The sequence below is a fragment of the Scyliorhinus torazame genome, chromosome 5 (genome assembly GCF_047496885.1).
Source record: "Scyliorhinus torazame isolate Kashiwa2021f chromosome 5, sScyTor2.1, whole genome shotgun sequence".
NCBI classification, from domain to species: domain Eukaryota; kingdom Metazoa; phylum Chordata; class Chondrichthyes; order Carcharhiniformes; family Scyliorhinidae; genus Scyliorhinus; species Scyliorhinus torazame.
The window spans coordinates 76,078,936-76,095,960 of record NC_092711.1 but is presented as its reverse complement, the minus strand read 5'-3'; the positions used below and the strand labels follow the sequence as shown (position 1 = coordinate 76,095,960).

The 17,025-nt window shown below is 46.5% G+C and overlaps 3 protein-coding genes across 3 annotated transcripts in view; 1 reads left to right on the top strand and 2 right to left on the bottom strand.

Annotated features, from left to right (window-relative positions):
- The window catches only part of LOC140421380 (uncharacterized), a 456,825-nt gene that overhangs the window by 68,976 nt on the left and 370,824 nt on the right, over positions 1-17,025 (bottom strand). The window lies entirely within an intron of this gene.
- The window catches only part of LOC140418533 (uncharacterized), a 74,861-nt gene that overhangs the window by 45,210 nt on the left and 12,626 nt on the right, over positions 1-17,025 (top strand). The gene's annotated exons all lie outside the window — the stretch shown is intronic.
- Positions 4,947-10,123, bottom strand: LOC140418531 (uncharacterized). Its single transcript, XM_072502006.1, has 3 exons — positions 9,488-10,123; positions 7,876-9,400; positions 4,947-5,467 (listed from the first exon to the last, which is right to left on the bottom strand). Exons 2-3 carry the CDS (start codon positions 9,060-9,062, stop codon positions 5,269-5,271), a joined length of 1,386 nt encoding a protein of 461 aa, XP_072358107.1. The 5' UTR covers positions 9,063-9,400; positions 9,488-10,123; the 3' UTR covers positions 4,947-5,268.

Below are 17,025 nucleotides of genomic sequence, written 5' to 3'. Positions count from 1 at the left end.
GTCTGAGAACACGCACCAACAGGTTCAAAAAAAGCTTCTTCCCTGCTGTTACCAGACTCCTCAATAGCCCTCTTGTGGACTGAACTGATCGCTCCACACATCTTCTCTACTGAGTAGTACTCACTCCATATGCTTCACCTGGTGCCTGTGTCGATGTATTTACATTGTGTATTTATGTATGTCCTATGTTTTTTCCATCTTTTGAACATTCTGTCTGGACTGTACGCAGAACAATACTTTTCACTGTACCTCAGTACACGTGACAATAAATCCAATCCAATCTCCAACAAAAGAGTATCTGACCATTACCCCATGACATTCAATGGCTGAATCCCCACCACACCTTGGAGGTTATCATTGACCACAAACTGAATTGGACTAGCCACATACATATTATGGCTGCAAGAGCAGGTCACAGGCGAGCAATCCTGTGGTGACTATCTCACCTCCTGACTCCCCATCTCCAAGGACGAAGTCAGGAGTGTGATGGAATACTCTCCCCTTGCCTGGATGAGTGCAGCTCCAACTACACTCAAGAAGCTTGGCACAACGCAGAACAAATCAGCCCACTTGATTGGCATCTTTTCCTCATTCACTGCCCCCACCACTGATGTACAATATTGGCTGCGTGTACCATCTACAAGATGTGCTGCAGAAACCCACCAAGGCTCCTTCAGCAGCAATTTCCAAACTCACAACATCTGCCAATTAATGATAAAAATCTTGAATAGTGTCACAAGTAGGCTTACATTAACACTGCAATGAAGTTACTGTGAAAATCCCCTAGTTGCCACATTCCAGTGCCTGTTTGGGTACACTGAGGGAGAATTCAGAATGTCCAATTCATCTAACAGCACATCTTTCGGGACTTGTGGGAGGAAACCGGAGCACCCGGAGGAAACCCACGCAAACACGGGGAGAACGTGCAGACTCCGCACAGCCAGTGACCCAAACCGGGAATTCAAACAGGGAATTGAACCCGGGTCCCTGGCGCTGTGAAACAATAGTGCTAACCATTGTGCGACAGTATCACCCAATTAGAAGGTAGAAAGACGAGGACAGCAGATACATGAGAACACCTCCACCTAGGAATTCACCTCCAAGTCACTCATGTCAGGAAAACAGAGATAGTTTTAAGTGATCTGTATTTGTGTTGTTAAATATTAAAATCGAGTATAGATTTCAGTAGGTTTGATTCAGTATTTCTGTGCAGGAACAGAACAAAGAAAAATACAGCACAGGAACAGGCCCTTCGGCCCTCCAAGCCTGTGCCGACCATGCTGCCTGTCTAAACTAAAATCTTCAACACTTCCTGGGTCCGTATCCCTCTATTCCCATCCTATTCATGTATTTGTAAAGATGCCCCTTAAATGTCACAATCGTCCCTGCTTCCACCACCTCCTTCGGCAACGAGTTCCAGGCACCCACTACCCTCTTGTGTAAAAAAACTTGCCTCGTACATCCCCTCTAAACCTTGTCCTCGCACCTTAACCCTATGCCCCCTAGTAATTGATCTCTCTACCCTGGGGAAAAGCCTCTGACTATCCACTCTGTCTATGCCTCTCATAATTTTATACACCTCGATCAGGTCGCCCCTCAACCTCCGTCGTTCCAGTGAGAACAACCCGAGTTTATTCAACCGCTCCTCATAGCTAATGCCCTCCATACCAGGCAACATCCTGGTAAATCTCTTCTGCACCCTCTCTAAAGCCTCCACATCCTTCTGGTAGTGTGGCGACCAGAATTGAACACTATACTCCAAGTGTGGCCTAACTAAGGTCCTCTCCAGCTGCAACATGACTTACCAATTCCTATACTCAATGCCCCGGCCAATGAAAGCAAGCATGCCGTATGCCTTCTTGACTACCTTCACCACCTGTGTTGCCCCTTTCAGTGACCTGTGGACCTGTACATCTAGATCTCTCTGACTTTCAATACTCTTGAGGATTCTACCATTCACTGTATATTTCCTACCTGCATTAGACCTTGCAAAATGCATTACCTCACATTTGTCCGGATTAAACTCCATCTGCCATCTCTCCGCCCAAGTCTCCAAACAATCTAAATCCTGTTGTATCCTCTGAGTCCTCATCACTATCCACAATTTCACCAATCTTTGTGTCATCTGCAAACTTACTAATCAGACCAGTTATATTTTCCTCCAAATCATTTATATAAACTACGAACAGCAAAGGTCCCAGCACTGATCCCTGCGGAACACCACTAGTCACAGCCCTCCAATTAGAAAAGCATCCTTCCATTGCTACTCTTTGCCTTCTATGACCTAGCCAGTTCTGTATCCATCTTGCCAGCTCACCCCTGATCCTGTGTGACATCACCATTGGTATCAGTCTACCATGAGGGACCTTGTCAAAGGCCTTACTGAAGTCCATATAGACAACATCCACTGTCCTACCTGTATCAATCATCTTTGTGACCTCTTCGAAAAACTCTATCAAGTTAGTGAGAACCGGGGCAGCACGGTGGCGCAGTGGTAGCACTGCAGTCTCACAGCGCCGAGGTCCCAGGTTCGATCCCGGCTCTGGGTCACACTCCCTGTGTTTGCATGGGTTCCGCCGCCACAACCCAAAGATGTGCAGGATAGGTGGATTGAACATGCTAAATTTTCCCTTAGTTGGAAAAAATGAATTGGGTACTCTCAAGTTATTTTTTAAAAGTTAGTGAGATCCAACCTCCCCTTCACAAAACCATGCTGTCTCTCGCTAATACGTCCATTTGCTTCCAAATGGGAGTAGATCCTGTCTCGAAGAATTCTCTCCAGTAATTTCCCTACCACTGACATAAGGCTCACCGGTCTGTAGTTCCCTGGATTATCCTTCTTAAACAAAGGAACAACATTGGCTATTCTCCAGTCCTCCGGGACATGACCTGAAGACAGTGAGGATCCAAAGATTTCTGTCAAGGCCTCAGCATTTTCCTCTCTAGACTCCTTCAGTATTCTGGGGTAGATCCCATCAGGCCCTGGGGACTTATCTACCTTACTATCATTCAAGAAGCCTAACACCTCGTCTTTTTGGATCTCAATGTGATCTAGGCTATCTACACACCTTTCTCCAGACTCAACATCCACCAATTCCATCTCTTTGGTGAATACTGATGCAAAGTATTAATTTAATACCTCACCCTTTCCTCTGGCTCCACACATAGATTCCCTTGCCTATCCTTCAGTGGGCCAACCCTTTACCTGGCTACACTCTTGCTTTTTATGTACATGTAGAAAGCCTTGGGATTTTCCTTAACCCTATTTGCCAATTACTTTTCGTGACCCCTTCTAGCCGACCTGACTCCTTGCTTAAGTTCCTTCCTACTTTCCTTATATTCCACACAGGCTTAGTCTTTCCCAGCCTTCTAGCCCTGACAAATGCCTCATTTTTCTATTTGATGAGGCCTACAATATCTCTCATTATCCAAGGTTCCCGAAATTTACCGTATTTATCCTTCCAGACAGGAGCATGCCGGTCCTGAATTCCTTTCAACTGACATTTGAAAGCCTCCCACATGTCAGATGTTGATTTACCCTCAAACATCCGCCCCCAATCTAGGTTCTTCAGTTCCTGCCTAATATTGTTATAATTAGCCTTCCCCCAATTTAGCACATTCACCCTAGGACCACTTTTATCCTTGCCCATCAGCACTTTAGAACTTACTGAATTGTGGTCACTGTTCCCGAAATGCTCTCCTACTGAAACTTCTACCACCTGGCCGGGCTCATTCTCGAATACCAGGTCCAGTATAGCCCCTTCTGTAGTTGGACTATCTACATATTGTTTTAAGAAGCCCTCCTGGATGCTCCTTACAAACTCTGCCCCGTCTAAGCCCCTGGCACTAAGTGAGTCCCAGTCAATATTGGGGAAGTTGAAGTCTCCCATCACACCGACCCTGTTGTTTTTACTTCTTTTTGTTTCCAAAATCTGTCTACCTATCTGCTCCTCTATCTCCTGCTGGCTGTTGGGAGGCCTGCAGTAAACCACCAACATTGTGATTGCATCTCTACCCATATAGCCTCGCTGCCCTCTGAGGTGTCCTCCCGTAGTACAGCTGTGATATTCTCCCTAACCAGTAGCGCAACTCCGCCACCCCTTTTACATCCCCCTCTATCCCGCCTGAAACATCTAAATCCTGGAACGTTTAGCTGCCAATCCTGTCCTTCCCTCAACCGGGTCTCTGTAATGGCAAGAACATTATAGTTCCAAGTACTAATCCAAGCTCTAAGTTCATCTGCCTTACCTGGTATACTTCTTGCATTAAAACATATGCATTTCAGGCCACCAGACCAGCTGTTTTCAGCAACATCTTCCTGTCTGCTCTTCCTCAGAGCCATACTGGCCCTATTCCCTAGTACTCCCTCAATGCTTTCACCTTCTGACCTATTGCTCCCATGCCCACCCCCCTGCCATACTAGTTTAAACCCTCCCGTGTGACACTAGCACAGCGTGGGGGAGCGGTGGTTGTCTGTTCACGGATAACCTGTGCGTTCAAAGGCATGGTGTGTCCACTGAGAACATTATAGTAAAAGATATGTTGTAACCTGTGTTGTCCTTGAAAACTGTGCACGTTTGTGAAGAAAAGGAGGAGTGAAGGAGTATTGTATCATAGTGAGACCTTTCATGTTTAATGAATGTTTTTGTTGGTGAAAGCTATTTGGCAATCCGGTGCTCTGTTTATCCACATTTTCTAAACAAAGTTACAGTCTTTTTAGCCAGGGTTCCATTCTGGGATCTTCCCATCCAGTTATTACATCACTGGGATTGTAACACTCACCATCTTGCAGTGGAAATATATCACTGTTTCTTCACTGCCCCGGGTCAGAATCCTGGTACTTCCTCCCTAACCACACTGTGGATGACACCATAGGGACTGCAGCAGTTCAAGACGTCAGCTCACCACCACCTTCTCAAGGGCAATTAGGGATGGGCAATAAATGGTGACTTAGACAGAGGCACACACCTTTGTTTTATTCATTCAAGGGAATAAATGGGCTTTGCCCTCCATAAAGGAATAGAAAATATTAGGTAAGACCTGTTTTTAGCCCATTTCATTGGTTTTCAATGCCATCATTGCCTTCTCCCTTGTTCTCATGTCCTGCGCCTCTTACAAGGTGATGCCTGATGGAATCGAGTCAGCATGACTCCACTTTGTTACTTCTGACACTGTTATCAATCCCCAGATTGGCACAGAGACCTTTATCACCTCAAAACAAACACATCTTTCTCACAGTTTGGGGCGAGTTCTCCTGCACAATTCAACTCATTTTGCAGCCATTGCTAATTCTGGCAAGGCTGTGACTTGACTAAATTGTCCATCATGCTTTGCATTTTGAGCGCACAATGCAGTGTGGTCTAGTTTTTCAGATATCCGCGGTCTGGGTTTTTCTATCACCTCGATGTTCCATGTTACCACCATGAGACAAACTCCACACACAGGATTACACCACAGCCGGCCTACACTGATTAATATTAAAGAAATAAAGAGAGTTAAAAATTGAGTGCACATTAAAAAGGTGGATATTAATAATAATCTTTAGTGTCACAAGTCGACTTACATTAACACTGCAATGAAGTTACTGTGAAAATCCCCTCGTCGCCACACACCGGTGCCTGTTCGGGTACACTGAGGAAGAATTCAGAATGTCTAATTCACCTAAGAAGCACATCTTTCGGGACTTTGGAAAGAAATCTGAACACGTGGAGGAAATCCACGCAGACACGGATAACATGTAGCCTTCCAATAGAGCCATTGAGTTAAAAGCAGGTAAGGTGGGCAGCACGGTGGCACAGTGGTTAGCACTTCTGCCTCATGGCACCGAGGTCCCAGGTTCGATCCCGGCTCTGGGTCACTGTCCGTGTGGAGTTTGCACATTCTCCCCGTGTCTGCGTGGGTTCGCTCCCACAACTCAAAGATGTGCAGGATAGATGGATTGGCCACCCTAAATTGCCCCATAATTCGAAAAAATGAATTGGGTACTCTAAATTTATTTTTAAAAAGCAGATAAGTTATGCTGAACCTTTATCAATCACTATTAAATCACAATGGTACGCCGCGCCACGTATCGATGGCCTCAGAACTTTGCCTGAGGTCCGCCTCCTGATGCTCCGCCCCCGACCAGCCAAGTTCCTGATGGTGTGGGTCGCGTGTGGTCCCATCCTGTTGAGTACTCGGCATGGCGGCTGCGGACTCAGTCCAGCGCTGGCACAGTCAGGGGAGGGCTGATCCTTGGGCAGGGGGTTCTTTACTTGGGGCTGGGGGCACTATGGGGATGGTCCGGAGCGTGCGAGCCAGCCAAAGGGGGGGCATTATTTCGCAGGCCAGGTCCGCGAGTGGCCTCTGCCATGTAGCACGGCGCGGCCGCCGCTGTGCGCCTATGCGGCCACAGACCTGGCAAATCTCCAGGGCATATTGGCAGCTAGAGCCGGGTGCTCTACGCAGCCGACATGCTAGCCCCCAGCAAAACGGGGAATCGGTAGCCGTTTTACACCACCGTTCCCACGCCGGCGTGGGGATATAACCCCAGAATGGGAGAATCCAGCCCCATATGTTTCAATCAGATCCCCTCTCATTCTTCCAAACTCAAGTGGATACAGGCACAGCGTGTCCAAGTTGTCCTCCTATGATAACCCCCTCATCCAGTCAAGTGAACCTTCTCTGGCCAGTTTCGAATGAAATTATGTCCTTTCTTAAATAAGGAGACCAAAATCGTACAGAGGACTTTGCATGTGGTCTCACCAATACCCTGTACAACTGCAGTACTTTCCCCTTGCAATAAACAGCAACACTCCCTTTACCTTCCCAATCGTGTACTCTATCTGCAGAGTAACTGGTCCTGATTCATGCACCAATACACCTCGATCCCTCTGTACCTCGGAGCTGCAATCTCTGTGCATTTAAACAAGCAATGCAAGATGGTGCCGGAACGGGGCGACTCTCTGCGAGCTCTCTCACACAGATCCTCTTCTTACATCTCCGATAATCAGACTAATCTCTTAAAACTTAATTCTAACACTAACCTTTCTCTTTTACATTCCCTTCACACAGCTTTCTGAATGAGTAGTACTACACTCTGCATGCTTCACCCGATGTCTGTGTGATGATGTATTTACATTGTGTATTTTATGGTTGCCCTATGTATTTTCTTTTCATGTACAGAATGATCTGCCTGAGCTGTGCGCAGAACAATATTTTTCGCTGTATCTCGGTACACATGACAATAAACAAATTCAATCCAATATGTTGCTTTTTTATTCTTCCTGCCAAAGTGGACAAGTTCACATTTCCCCACATTATGCTCAATCTGCCAAATTGTTGCTCACTTAATTAGCCTATCTGCACCCTTTACAGACTCCTTATGGTCACTCACAACTTACCTTCCTCCATACCTTTGTAGCAACAGCAAATTCTGCAACCATACTTTTGATCCTGTCAACCAAGTCCTGAAAATAGTTGAGGCCCAGTCCTGACCCCTGTGGCACTCCACAGGTTACATCTTACCAGTCCAAAAATGACAATTTTTAAACTTCTCAATGTTTCCTGTTCGCTAACCAAGCCTCTGTTGATGCTGTTACCAACTACAGAATGAGCTTTTATTTTGTGGAGTGAACTTTTATGTGGCACCTTGTCAAGTGCCTGCTGGAAATCTAAATACACACATCCACAGGTCCCCCTTTATCCACATCGCTTGTTACTTCCTCAAATAACTTTACTAAATTGGTCAAACATGATTTCCCTTGCACAAAATCATGTTGATTCTGCCTGATTGCACTGAGATTATCTAAGTGCCCAATCTAGCCTCTCAATAACAGAATTAACATGGTTCAGTCCTGCATTGTATTAGCAGCAGCAGCAACAGCAGAATCTAACCTCTGCAGTGACTTGTGAACTCGCTGGTGTCTCAGCAGATTGGATGACCGAGCAAATCTCTTCCCACATATGGAGCAGGTGAATGACCTCTCTCCTGTGTGAACCTGCTGGTGTCTAAGCAGGTGGGATGACTGAACAAATCTCTTCCCACACATGGAACAGGTGAATGACCTCTCCCCAGTGTGACCTTGTTGGTGTCTCAGAAGGTCCTTAGTGCTCTTAAAGCTCTTCTCACAGTCAGAACATTTAAAAGGTCTCTGCTCAGTGTGAACAAGTTGATGTACAGTGAGCTGGGATGGCTGAGTGAATCCCTTTCCACACATGGAGCAAGTGAAAGGTCTTTCTCCAGTGTGAATTCGCTCATGTAGCAGAAGGTGGGGTGAATCAGCAAATCCCTTACCACACACAGAGCAAATGAACGGCCTCTCTCCAGTGTGAACGCGCTGGTGTCTCAGACGGTGGGATGAATGGGTGAATCCCTTCCCACACACAGAGCAGGTGAATGGCCTCTCTCCAGTGTGAACTCGCTGGTGCGTCACCAGATCCTGTTTGCTTTTAAAGCTCTTCTCACAATCAGAACATTGAAATGGTCTCTGATCAGAGTGAACTCGCTGGTGTGTCTGTAGCTGGGATAAACGTCCAAATCTCCTCTGACAGAGAGAGCAGGTGAATGGCTTCTCCCCAGTGTGAGTGCGTTGATGGGCTTGTAAATCATTTTTACTTTTAAAACACTTCTCACAGTGCGAGCATTGAAAAGGTCTCTTATCAGAGTGAACAAGTTGGTGTGTTAGAAGATGGGATGACTGAGTGAATCCCTTCCCGCACACTGAGCAGGCGAAAGGCCTCACCTCCATGTGAGTGCGCTGGTGTCTCAGCAGGTCCTTTGTGCTTTTAAAGCTTTTGTCACAATCAGAACATTGAAATGGTCTCTGATCAGAGTGAACTTGCTGGTGAATCAGGAGGCTTGATAAAGCATTACACCCCTTCCCACATTCAAGGCAATTGAATGGCCTCTCGCCAGTATGAACACGCTGATGTGTATACAGGCTGGATGAGTAAGCAAATCCTTTCCCACACACAGTGCAGGTGTAAGGCCTCTCTCCAGTGTGAATGCGTCGATGAATATCCAATCCAGATGGGTAATTATATCCCTTCCCACAGTCCCCACATTTCAATAATTTCTCCATGATGTGAGTGTCCTCGTGCGTCTCCAGGTTGTATAATGTTGAAGCCTCGTTTACACAGAATATGTACAGGGTGACTACTCACTGTGAATGCGGTGGTTTTTCTTTCAGGCTGGTGAAAGCTCTTTCCGTATCCAGCACATTGGAAACTCTCGGGTATTTGCGTATCTCGGTGCTTTCTCAGTCACACTGATGGCTCACATCTTTTTCCACAGACAGAATGGAACAAACGTTTCTCCTTCTGTATACAAAGGCTGATGATATTCTGATGAATCAAATCGCTGAAGCATCTTGATGTGAAGTTTGGTTTGAGTTTCATGTCTGCAAATTCTGCTAATATCCTGTAAAAATAATTTTACAAAATCCATCACTGACAGTCCAGGGGGTTTGGGGCCTCCAGCGGGTGTTTGTGAATCCTCCCCACCCACCTGCCAGTGTTTCCTTCCTTGTCAGAGATCAGAGTCCTCATTGATTTGAGTGCGAAGTGTAAGCTCTTATTTATTATCCCCCCCTCCCCCATACTCTGATGTGAACCAGTGGGCAGCACGGTAGCATTGTGGATAGCACAATTGCTTCACAGCTCCAGGGTACCATGTTCGATTCCGGCTTGGGTCACTGTCTGTGCGGAGTCTGCACGTCCTCCCCATGTGTGCATGGGTTTCCTCCGGGTGCTCCGGTTTCCTCCCACAGTCCAAAGATGTGCGGGTTAGGTGGATTGGCCATGATAAATTGCCTTTAGTGTCCAAAATTGCCCTTAGTGTTGGGTGGGGTTACTGGGTTATGGGGATAGGGTAGAGGTGTTGACCTTGGGTAGGGTGCTCTTTCCAAGAGCCGGTGCAGACTCGATGGGCCGAATGGCCTCCTTCTGCACTGTAAATTCTATGATCTATGAACCATCCTCCAGTGTCTGAAGCAGGATGGTGCCCGTTAACCTGGGCCTGTTCCCGGGAGAGAGAAGCCCCGCAGCTGCAAATTGTGAAGGGTTTGCGGATCCACAAAGTGTTTCCAAATCCTCCCACCCACCGCCTGACGCTGACTCCGCTTCTCCGGGACAAACAAGGGCCGAGGCATCAATCATAATGCGCATGCTCCAAACTCTTTGACACTACGCCTGCGCATTGGTGTCCAGCTCTGTGCATGCTCCGGATCCAATGCCCGGCTGATTGACAACAGTTCAGGACCAATTGGAAGATGTTGTGGGACTGGAGAACTGAGCACGAGCTACTCATTCTCCAACCAATCAGAATGAATGAGGGGCGGGGCTGAGCCCGGATCTCCCTCATTGGCTGAAACTGCATCATTTTGAAAGCTGATTTGTCTCAAACTCCAGGAGAAAACTGGACCTTTCTGTTTGTGGCTTTAAACAGATGAAACTCTGTGGGTGTGGAGCAAACATTTTAAATTTTTTTTTCTGAAATGTGAAACTCTGTTTACATAATTGAAGAGCTGACTTCACAGAAGAACAGGGAAGAGAGGGAATGTCCACAATTTGTATTTGGGTTACTGGGCATCAGTTTGCTCTCACTTACCGTTACTTGTTTAAAGGTGTAGAAGGAGCTTTTAATGAAATGAAATGAAAATTGCTTATTGTCACAATAGGCTTCAAATGAAGTTACTGTGAAAAGCCCTGAGTCGCCACATTCCGGCGCCTGTTCGGGGAGGCTGGTATGGGAATTGAACCGTGCTGCTGGCCTGCCTTGGTCTGCTTTAAAAGCCAGCGATTTAGCCCTGTGCTAAACCCACCCCATTGAGACACAGTGGGTGGGATGCTCCATTCCTGAGACGAAGTATTGATGTAGGGGCAGGATTCATGGACTTCCACGACAGCAAAACTGGCGCCGAGCGTGGACGGATTCAGTGACTTTAGAGGGGCTAGAACCGGCACCACATGGAACATGCAAGCGATGCCATTGAGAAACAGTGTGGGATTTGCCGGGTCCGTGATTGACACTCGGGAGGCTGACAAGCTGCAACCGCATATACACATTACACTCCCCACACACATTCATCCCAGCCAACAAGATGGCACTGGTTGCGCTGGAGCACGCCCATCCTGCTGAGGAGTCAGCTGAGGCCAGAGGGCTCCTCTGGTGGTGCCCCGGGGGGGGGGGTCTCATGTGACCTGTGGCCCTAAGTTCACAATGGACAGTCACCGGTATACACAGCTGTATGGTTACCTTGCAGATTGCGGTAATGACGCTTTCTGCCGGTCCACCCCACAGCTCAAATCCAGGTTATCCCGAGCTACTCCCCCGACCCTGGCAGAAGCCCCGACCCAGCGGCACAACTGTCAGCGAACTATGGCGATGTTGCACACGTTCCGTAACCCCTCTCCCTCATCAGCGACGGGACCTGTTTAATAATTTTTAAAAGCACAAGTGAACCTCGCCATCAGGAATTTGGCCCATCCTAGGCAGAGAATCACAGAGGCCCCGGAGAATACTCGGTCAGGCCCACTAATCATAGAATCCTAGAATTTACAGTGCATAAGGAGGCCATTTGGGCCATCGAGTCTGCAGCAGCCCTTGGAAAGAGCACGCTACCCAAGCCCATACCTCCACCTTATCTCTGTAACCCCAACCAAGATTTTGGATACTAAGGGCAATTTAGCATGGCCAATCCACCTAACCTGCACATTGTTTGACTGTGGGAGGAAACCGGAGCACTCGGAGGAAACAAACGCAGACAAGGGGAGAACATGCAGACTCCGCACAGGCAGTGACCCTCACCAGCAATTGAACCTGGGACACTGGAGCTGTGAAGCAACAACGCTAACCACTGTGCTACGGTGCCACCCTAATGATATGCAAATGGTATCTAACTGTATGTGCATTCTGAAATGCATTGACGCCACTGTCGAGGTCATGGATAATTGTGATTTGGCATGAAATCTGTGCCCCCCATGATTTTAAAGTCAGAATCGATTCTCCACCCAATCGCGTTTGGCGATTCCGGGGTCAGTCGATGGAGAATCTCACACAGGAACTGTCACGTTGCTCATAGTGAAATAAAACTAACTGTTTGTCTTTACAAAGGAGATAAATGCTACCCAAGCCATGCAGACAGACTAGGAAGCCCTGTCCCCAGATAGAATATAGAACATAGAACATTACAGCGCAGTACAGGCCCTTCAGCCCTCGATGTTGCGCCGACCTGTGAAACCACTCTAAAGCCCATCTACACGATTCCCTTATCATCCATATGTCTATCCAATGACCATTTGAATGCCCTTAGTGTTGGCGAGTCCACTACTGTTGCAGGCAGGGCATTGCACGCCCTTACTACTCTCTGAGGCAAGAACCTACCTCTGACATCTGTCTTATATCTATCTCCCCTCAATTTAAAGCTATGTCCCCTCGTGCTAGAAATCACCATCCGAGGAAAAAGGCTTTTACTGTCCACCCTATCCAATCCTCTGATCATCTTGTAACCTAGGTTCAAAATTGATAAGGAGTGAAGTGAAAATGTAAATTTCAGGGGTGCTGATCGCCCAGTCTTTCCTGGAGGTGCCAGACTTGAGAATTACAAATACAAAGAACAAAGAACAAAGAAAAGTACAGCACAGGAACAGGCCCTTCGGCCCTCCAAGCCCGTGCCGACCATGCTGCCCGACTAAACTACAATCTTCTACACTTCCTGGGTCCGTATCCCTCTATTCCCATCCTATTCATGCATTTGTCAAGATGCCCCTTAAATGTCACTATCGTCCCTGCTTCCACCACCTCCTTCGGCAGCGAGCTCCAGGCACCCACTACTCTCTGTGTAAAAAACTTGCCTCATACATCTACTCTAAACCTTGCCCCTCGCACCTTAAACCTATGCCCCCTAGTAATTGACCCCTCTACCCTGGGGAAAAGCCTCTGACTATCCACTCTGTCTATGCCTCTCATAATTTTGTAGCCCTCTATCAGGTCGCCCCTCAACCTCCGTCATTCCAATGAGAACAAACCGAGTTTATTCAACCGCTCCTCATAGCTAATGCCCTCCATTCCAGGCAACATTCTGGTAAATTTCTTCTGCACCCTCTCTAAAGCCTCCACATCCTTCTGGTAGTGTGGCGTCCAGAATTGAACACTATACTCCAAGTGTGGCCTAACTAAGGTTCTATACAGCTGCAACATGACTTGCCAATTCTTATACTTAATGCCCCGACCAATGAAAGCAAGCATGCAGTATGAGTTCTTGACTACCTTCTCCACCTGTGTTGCCTCTTTCAGTGACCTGTGGACCTGTACACCTAGATCTCTCTGACTTTCAATACTCTTGAGGGTTCTACCATTCACTGTATATTCCCTACCTGCATTCGACCTTCCAAAATGCATTACCTCACATTTGTCTAGATTAAACTCCATCTGCCATCTCTCCGCCCAAGTCCCCAAACAATCTAAATCCTGCTGTATCCTCTGACAGTCCTCATCACTATCCGCAATTCCACCAACCTTTGTGTCATCTGCAAACTTACTAATCAGACCAGTTACATTTTCCTCCAAATCATTTATATAAACTACAAACAGCAAAGGTCCCAGCAGTGATCCCTGCAGAACATCACTAGTCACAGCCCTCCAATTAGAAAAGCATCCTTCCATTGCTACTCCCTGCCTTCTATGACCTAGCCAGTTCTGTATCCACCTTGCCAGCTTCCCCCTGATCCCGTGTGAGTTCACCTTTTGTACTAGTCTACTGTGAGGGACCTTGTCAAAGGCCTTAGTGAAGTCACTATAGACAACATCCACTGCCCTACCTACATCAATCATCTTTGTGACCTCTTCGGAAAACTCTATCAAGTTAGTGAGACACGACCTCCCCTTCACAAAACCATGCTGTCTCTCACGAATACGTCCATTTGCTTCCAAATGGGAGTAGATTCTGTCTCGAAGAATTCTCTCCAGTAATTTCACTACCACCGATGTAAGGCTCACCGGCCTGTAGTTCCTGGATTATCCTTGCTACCCTTCTTAAACAGAGGAACAACATTGGCTATTCTCCAGTCCTCCGGGACATCACCTGAAGACAGTGAGGATCCAAATCTTATGCCTTTATTCAAAAAGTGTTGTAAGGATAGCCCCAGCAATTACAGACCAGATAGTTCAACACCAGTTGTTCGGCATGCTTCAAGAAAGTCATCTTTATTGTCACAAGTAGGCTTACATTCTCACTGCAATGAAGTTACTGTGAAAAGATCCTGTGAAGTTACTGTGAAAAGATAGAATTAATAGCCACATGGAAAAATGTTGGCTTATTTGTAAGGAGCAGCATGGATTTCTAAAGTGGAAATCATGTTTAATTAATTTGCTGCAGTTTTTTTATAGGATCGGTAAAGAGAGCATTTAAAGCATATAATATGAGCTAGCTTAATAAGGGCATAAACTACAGGAACAAGCTGGTTATACTAAACTTGTACAAGGCACTAGTTAGACCTCAGTTGGAATATTGTGTACAGTTCTGAGCGCATGCCTTCTTCCAACTAACCACAGGATACCCAGGAAAGGTAATAACAGTGTATTCATGATTCAGGCATGGAAGGAACTACCCAAGAGAAACCTCTGGCTCTGGGGTAGCACTTTCCCCCGATACAGCTCTTTGTCTTTCCCCCTTAATGTTTAATATCACCTGGCTGGAGCTCAGGAAGGATAATTAGAGGAGTGGGTGGGGCAGGGAGGGTGGTGATCATATGACAAGAACAGAATTTCAGCCTGGATACAGTCCACGAGCACGGTGACCATCCACTTCTTGTCCCTGTTGTTAAAATAAATCAAGCACAGTATTTATTTGCATTCTAGTTATCGGACTTTTTTCATTTGTTACCTGACACACTTATCTCCATGGTAACACAGCTACTATGTTTCCTTCTCTCATTTGTGAATAGCCAATAAAAGACGTGTTCATCATGTGCAACTTCACAATTAGTCTTCCTGTTGCACGGCCTGTTTAGTTTGGACACAGTTTCAGGTGTTGACGAACATCCTGGTGTTTCCTCAGCCACCAGTAGTAATTATGAACATATGGGGACATGAAAGAGAAACGCTCCCTAAATCTGATCCCGAAATAAAATTAATTATTTTGTAAGACATCAAGGTGTGATGCAAGTCAAATTAGAGCCACTTTGTGATAGAAACCCGCATCATGTAGGATGGGTGAGACCTTACTTGCTGAGGGAACACCTTTGCGATGGTGTACCACTGCTTTCCCATACTCACTCCAGGGTCCCGGTCCTGACAAGTTTTAAAATTCAGGTTTAACTGGAGTCTGTCATACCAGTGCCAATGATTGAGTTTTCTATTTTGGGTGGATCCCCTGAATCTCCTCTAGAGCAGCTTTCCGGGTGAGTCAGTCTGCCTGGTTATTACCATTACCCTCTTCACTAACTCCTGCTGCTAATGTACCTTCACCTTATAAATAGCAATTCTCTCTTATCAGCAACATCCCAAATTATTCAGAGTTTGGAGTGGAGGGTGAGTGGTTTCCTTTCTGCTATGGATAAGCTGTGTGTTTTATTTTTTGCCAGAGATGTATGTTTTCAGTAAGGGTCTAACAGTGAATGAAGCTTTCAGAATCGTTGGTAATTTTATCAGGAACGATTTCAAGGGCTGCGATTATGATGATGTCCTGAGATTTATGGGCTAAATACTGTGGTGGGTATTTATTGAGGATACTACAGTTGTTATTGGGAATCAAAGACACAGCAGCAGACTGACACGGACCCAGATTCATTCACAAACCTCAGTACAGTCGAACAGTGATGTGGCTTGAACAGGTCTATTGGACTTGGCCTGTTTCCTCTGACAGCAATGTGGGGCCCTTTCATACTGCAACATTCCAGCCAAGTGAGAGTTGTGAAATTGCAGGATATTAATGCCTTTACTTTGTAACCCCATAATTCATCCACTCTATCATATCAAGATACTCCCTTGACTTGACCATTTATGAATAATGTCACTGTGGTTTGTGCGGACTGTCAATTGTTGAATTAACTCCATTAGATGCTCTGTGTGCATAACTGACAGTGAGGACCTGATATCTGCTCAACAAAATAGGCAATCAATTTTTCCACAGGGGTGAATGTGACTGTGAACTATCCAACTGCAAATTAAGCACTGGATTACATCAGCAGATATACATTGTTCTGACTCTGCCAGCAAGGCAGGGTTTAATTGGACAGATCTTCCAAAGAGCGAGTACAGATAAGGCCAAATAACTTTTATTTGTGCAGTAATATTATGTAAAACAGTGAATATTCAGAATGAACGATGGAGAGGGGAAAACAGAGGAACCAGTGACTGTGATTGAACCCAGCCAGAGTCAGAAACATCAGAGGAGGGATGAGAGAGAGGAAATAACATAAACTCTTTAAAAACTCTGCATGGTCGCACAGGAGAATTTTGAGATATAGAGCTTAGCAGATCACCAATTCACAATTTGAGATTTTAAAAATTAATTTATCTCCAAGGGTAACAAAGTTATTTTGTATGAACTGATTGAGCTTTCAATGGTGTGGTTGTTACCCAACATTCCAAGCGGCTGTGAATGTGCCCTATTCCCGCCACAGGAGCCAGTGCACCGGCGCAGTGTCACTTTGCCTGCAGCCTGACGAATGTGGGAGCCGCTTTTTGGGCGGGTGAGTCGCTGGAGCGGAGAGAGGAATGGAGCCGGGAGTAAAGGTGGGGAGGGAGCAGAGTCTTTATAAACACCCGGTGAAGGCCACAGGGTCTGAATAAGAGCCTGCAGTTCCCGTGTTGGCAGCTGCGGGACTTTTATCCGGGGTCAGGCCCAGTTCCACCGCCGCCATCTTCGTTCAGCGGGCAGACTAGCGCATGCGCGGCCATCACCTTTGTGAGGTGGTGTCTCTGTGGGGGCGGTGTCTGCCTGCGGGGGCGGTAGTGGCACTGCCTGTTTGAGATTCTGGGAAGGTTTGGCCCGAAGTTTGTGCGTTTGTTGTATGTGGCCCCGGTGGCGAGTGGAGAGACAA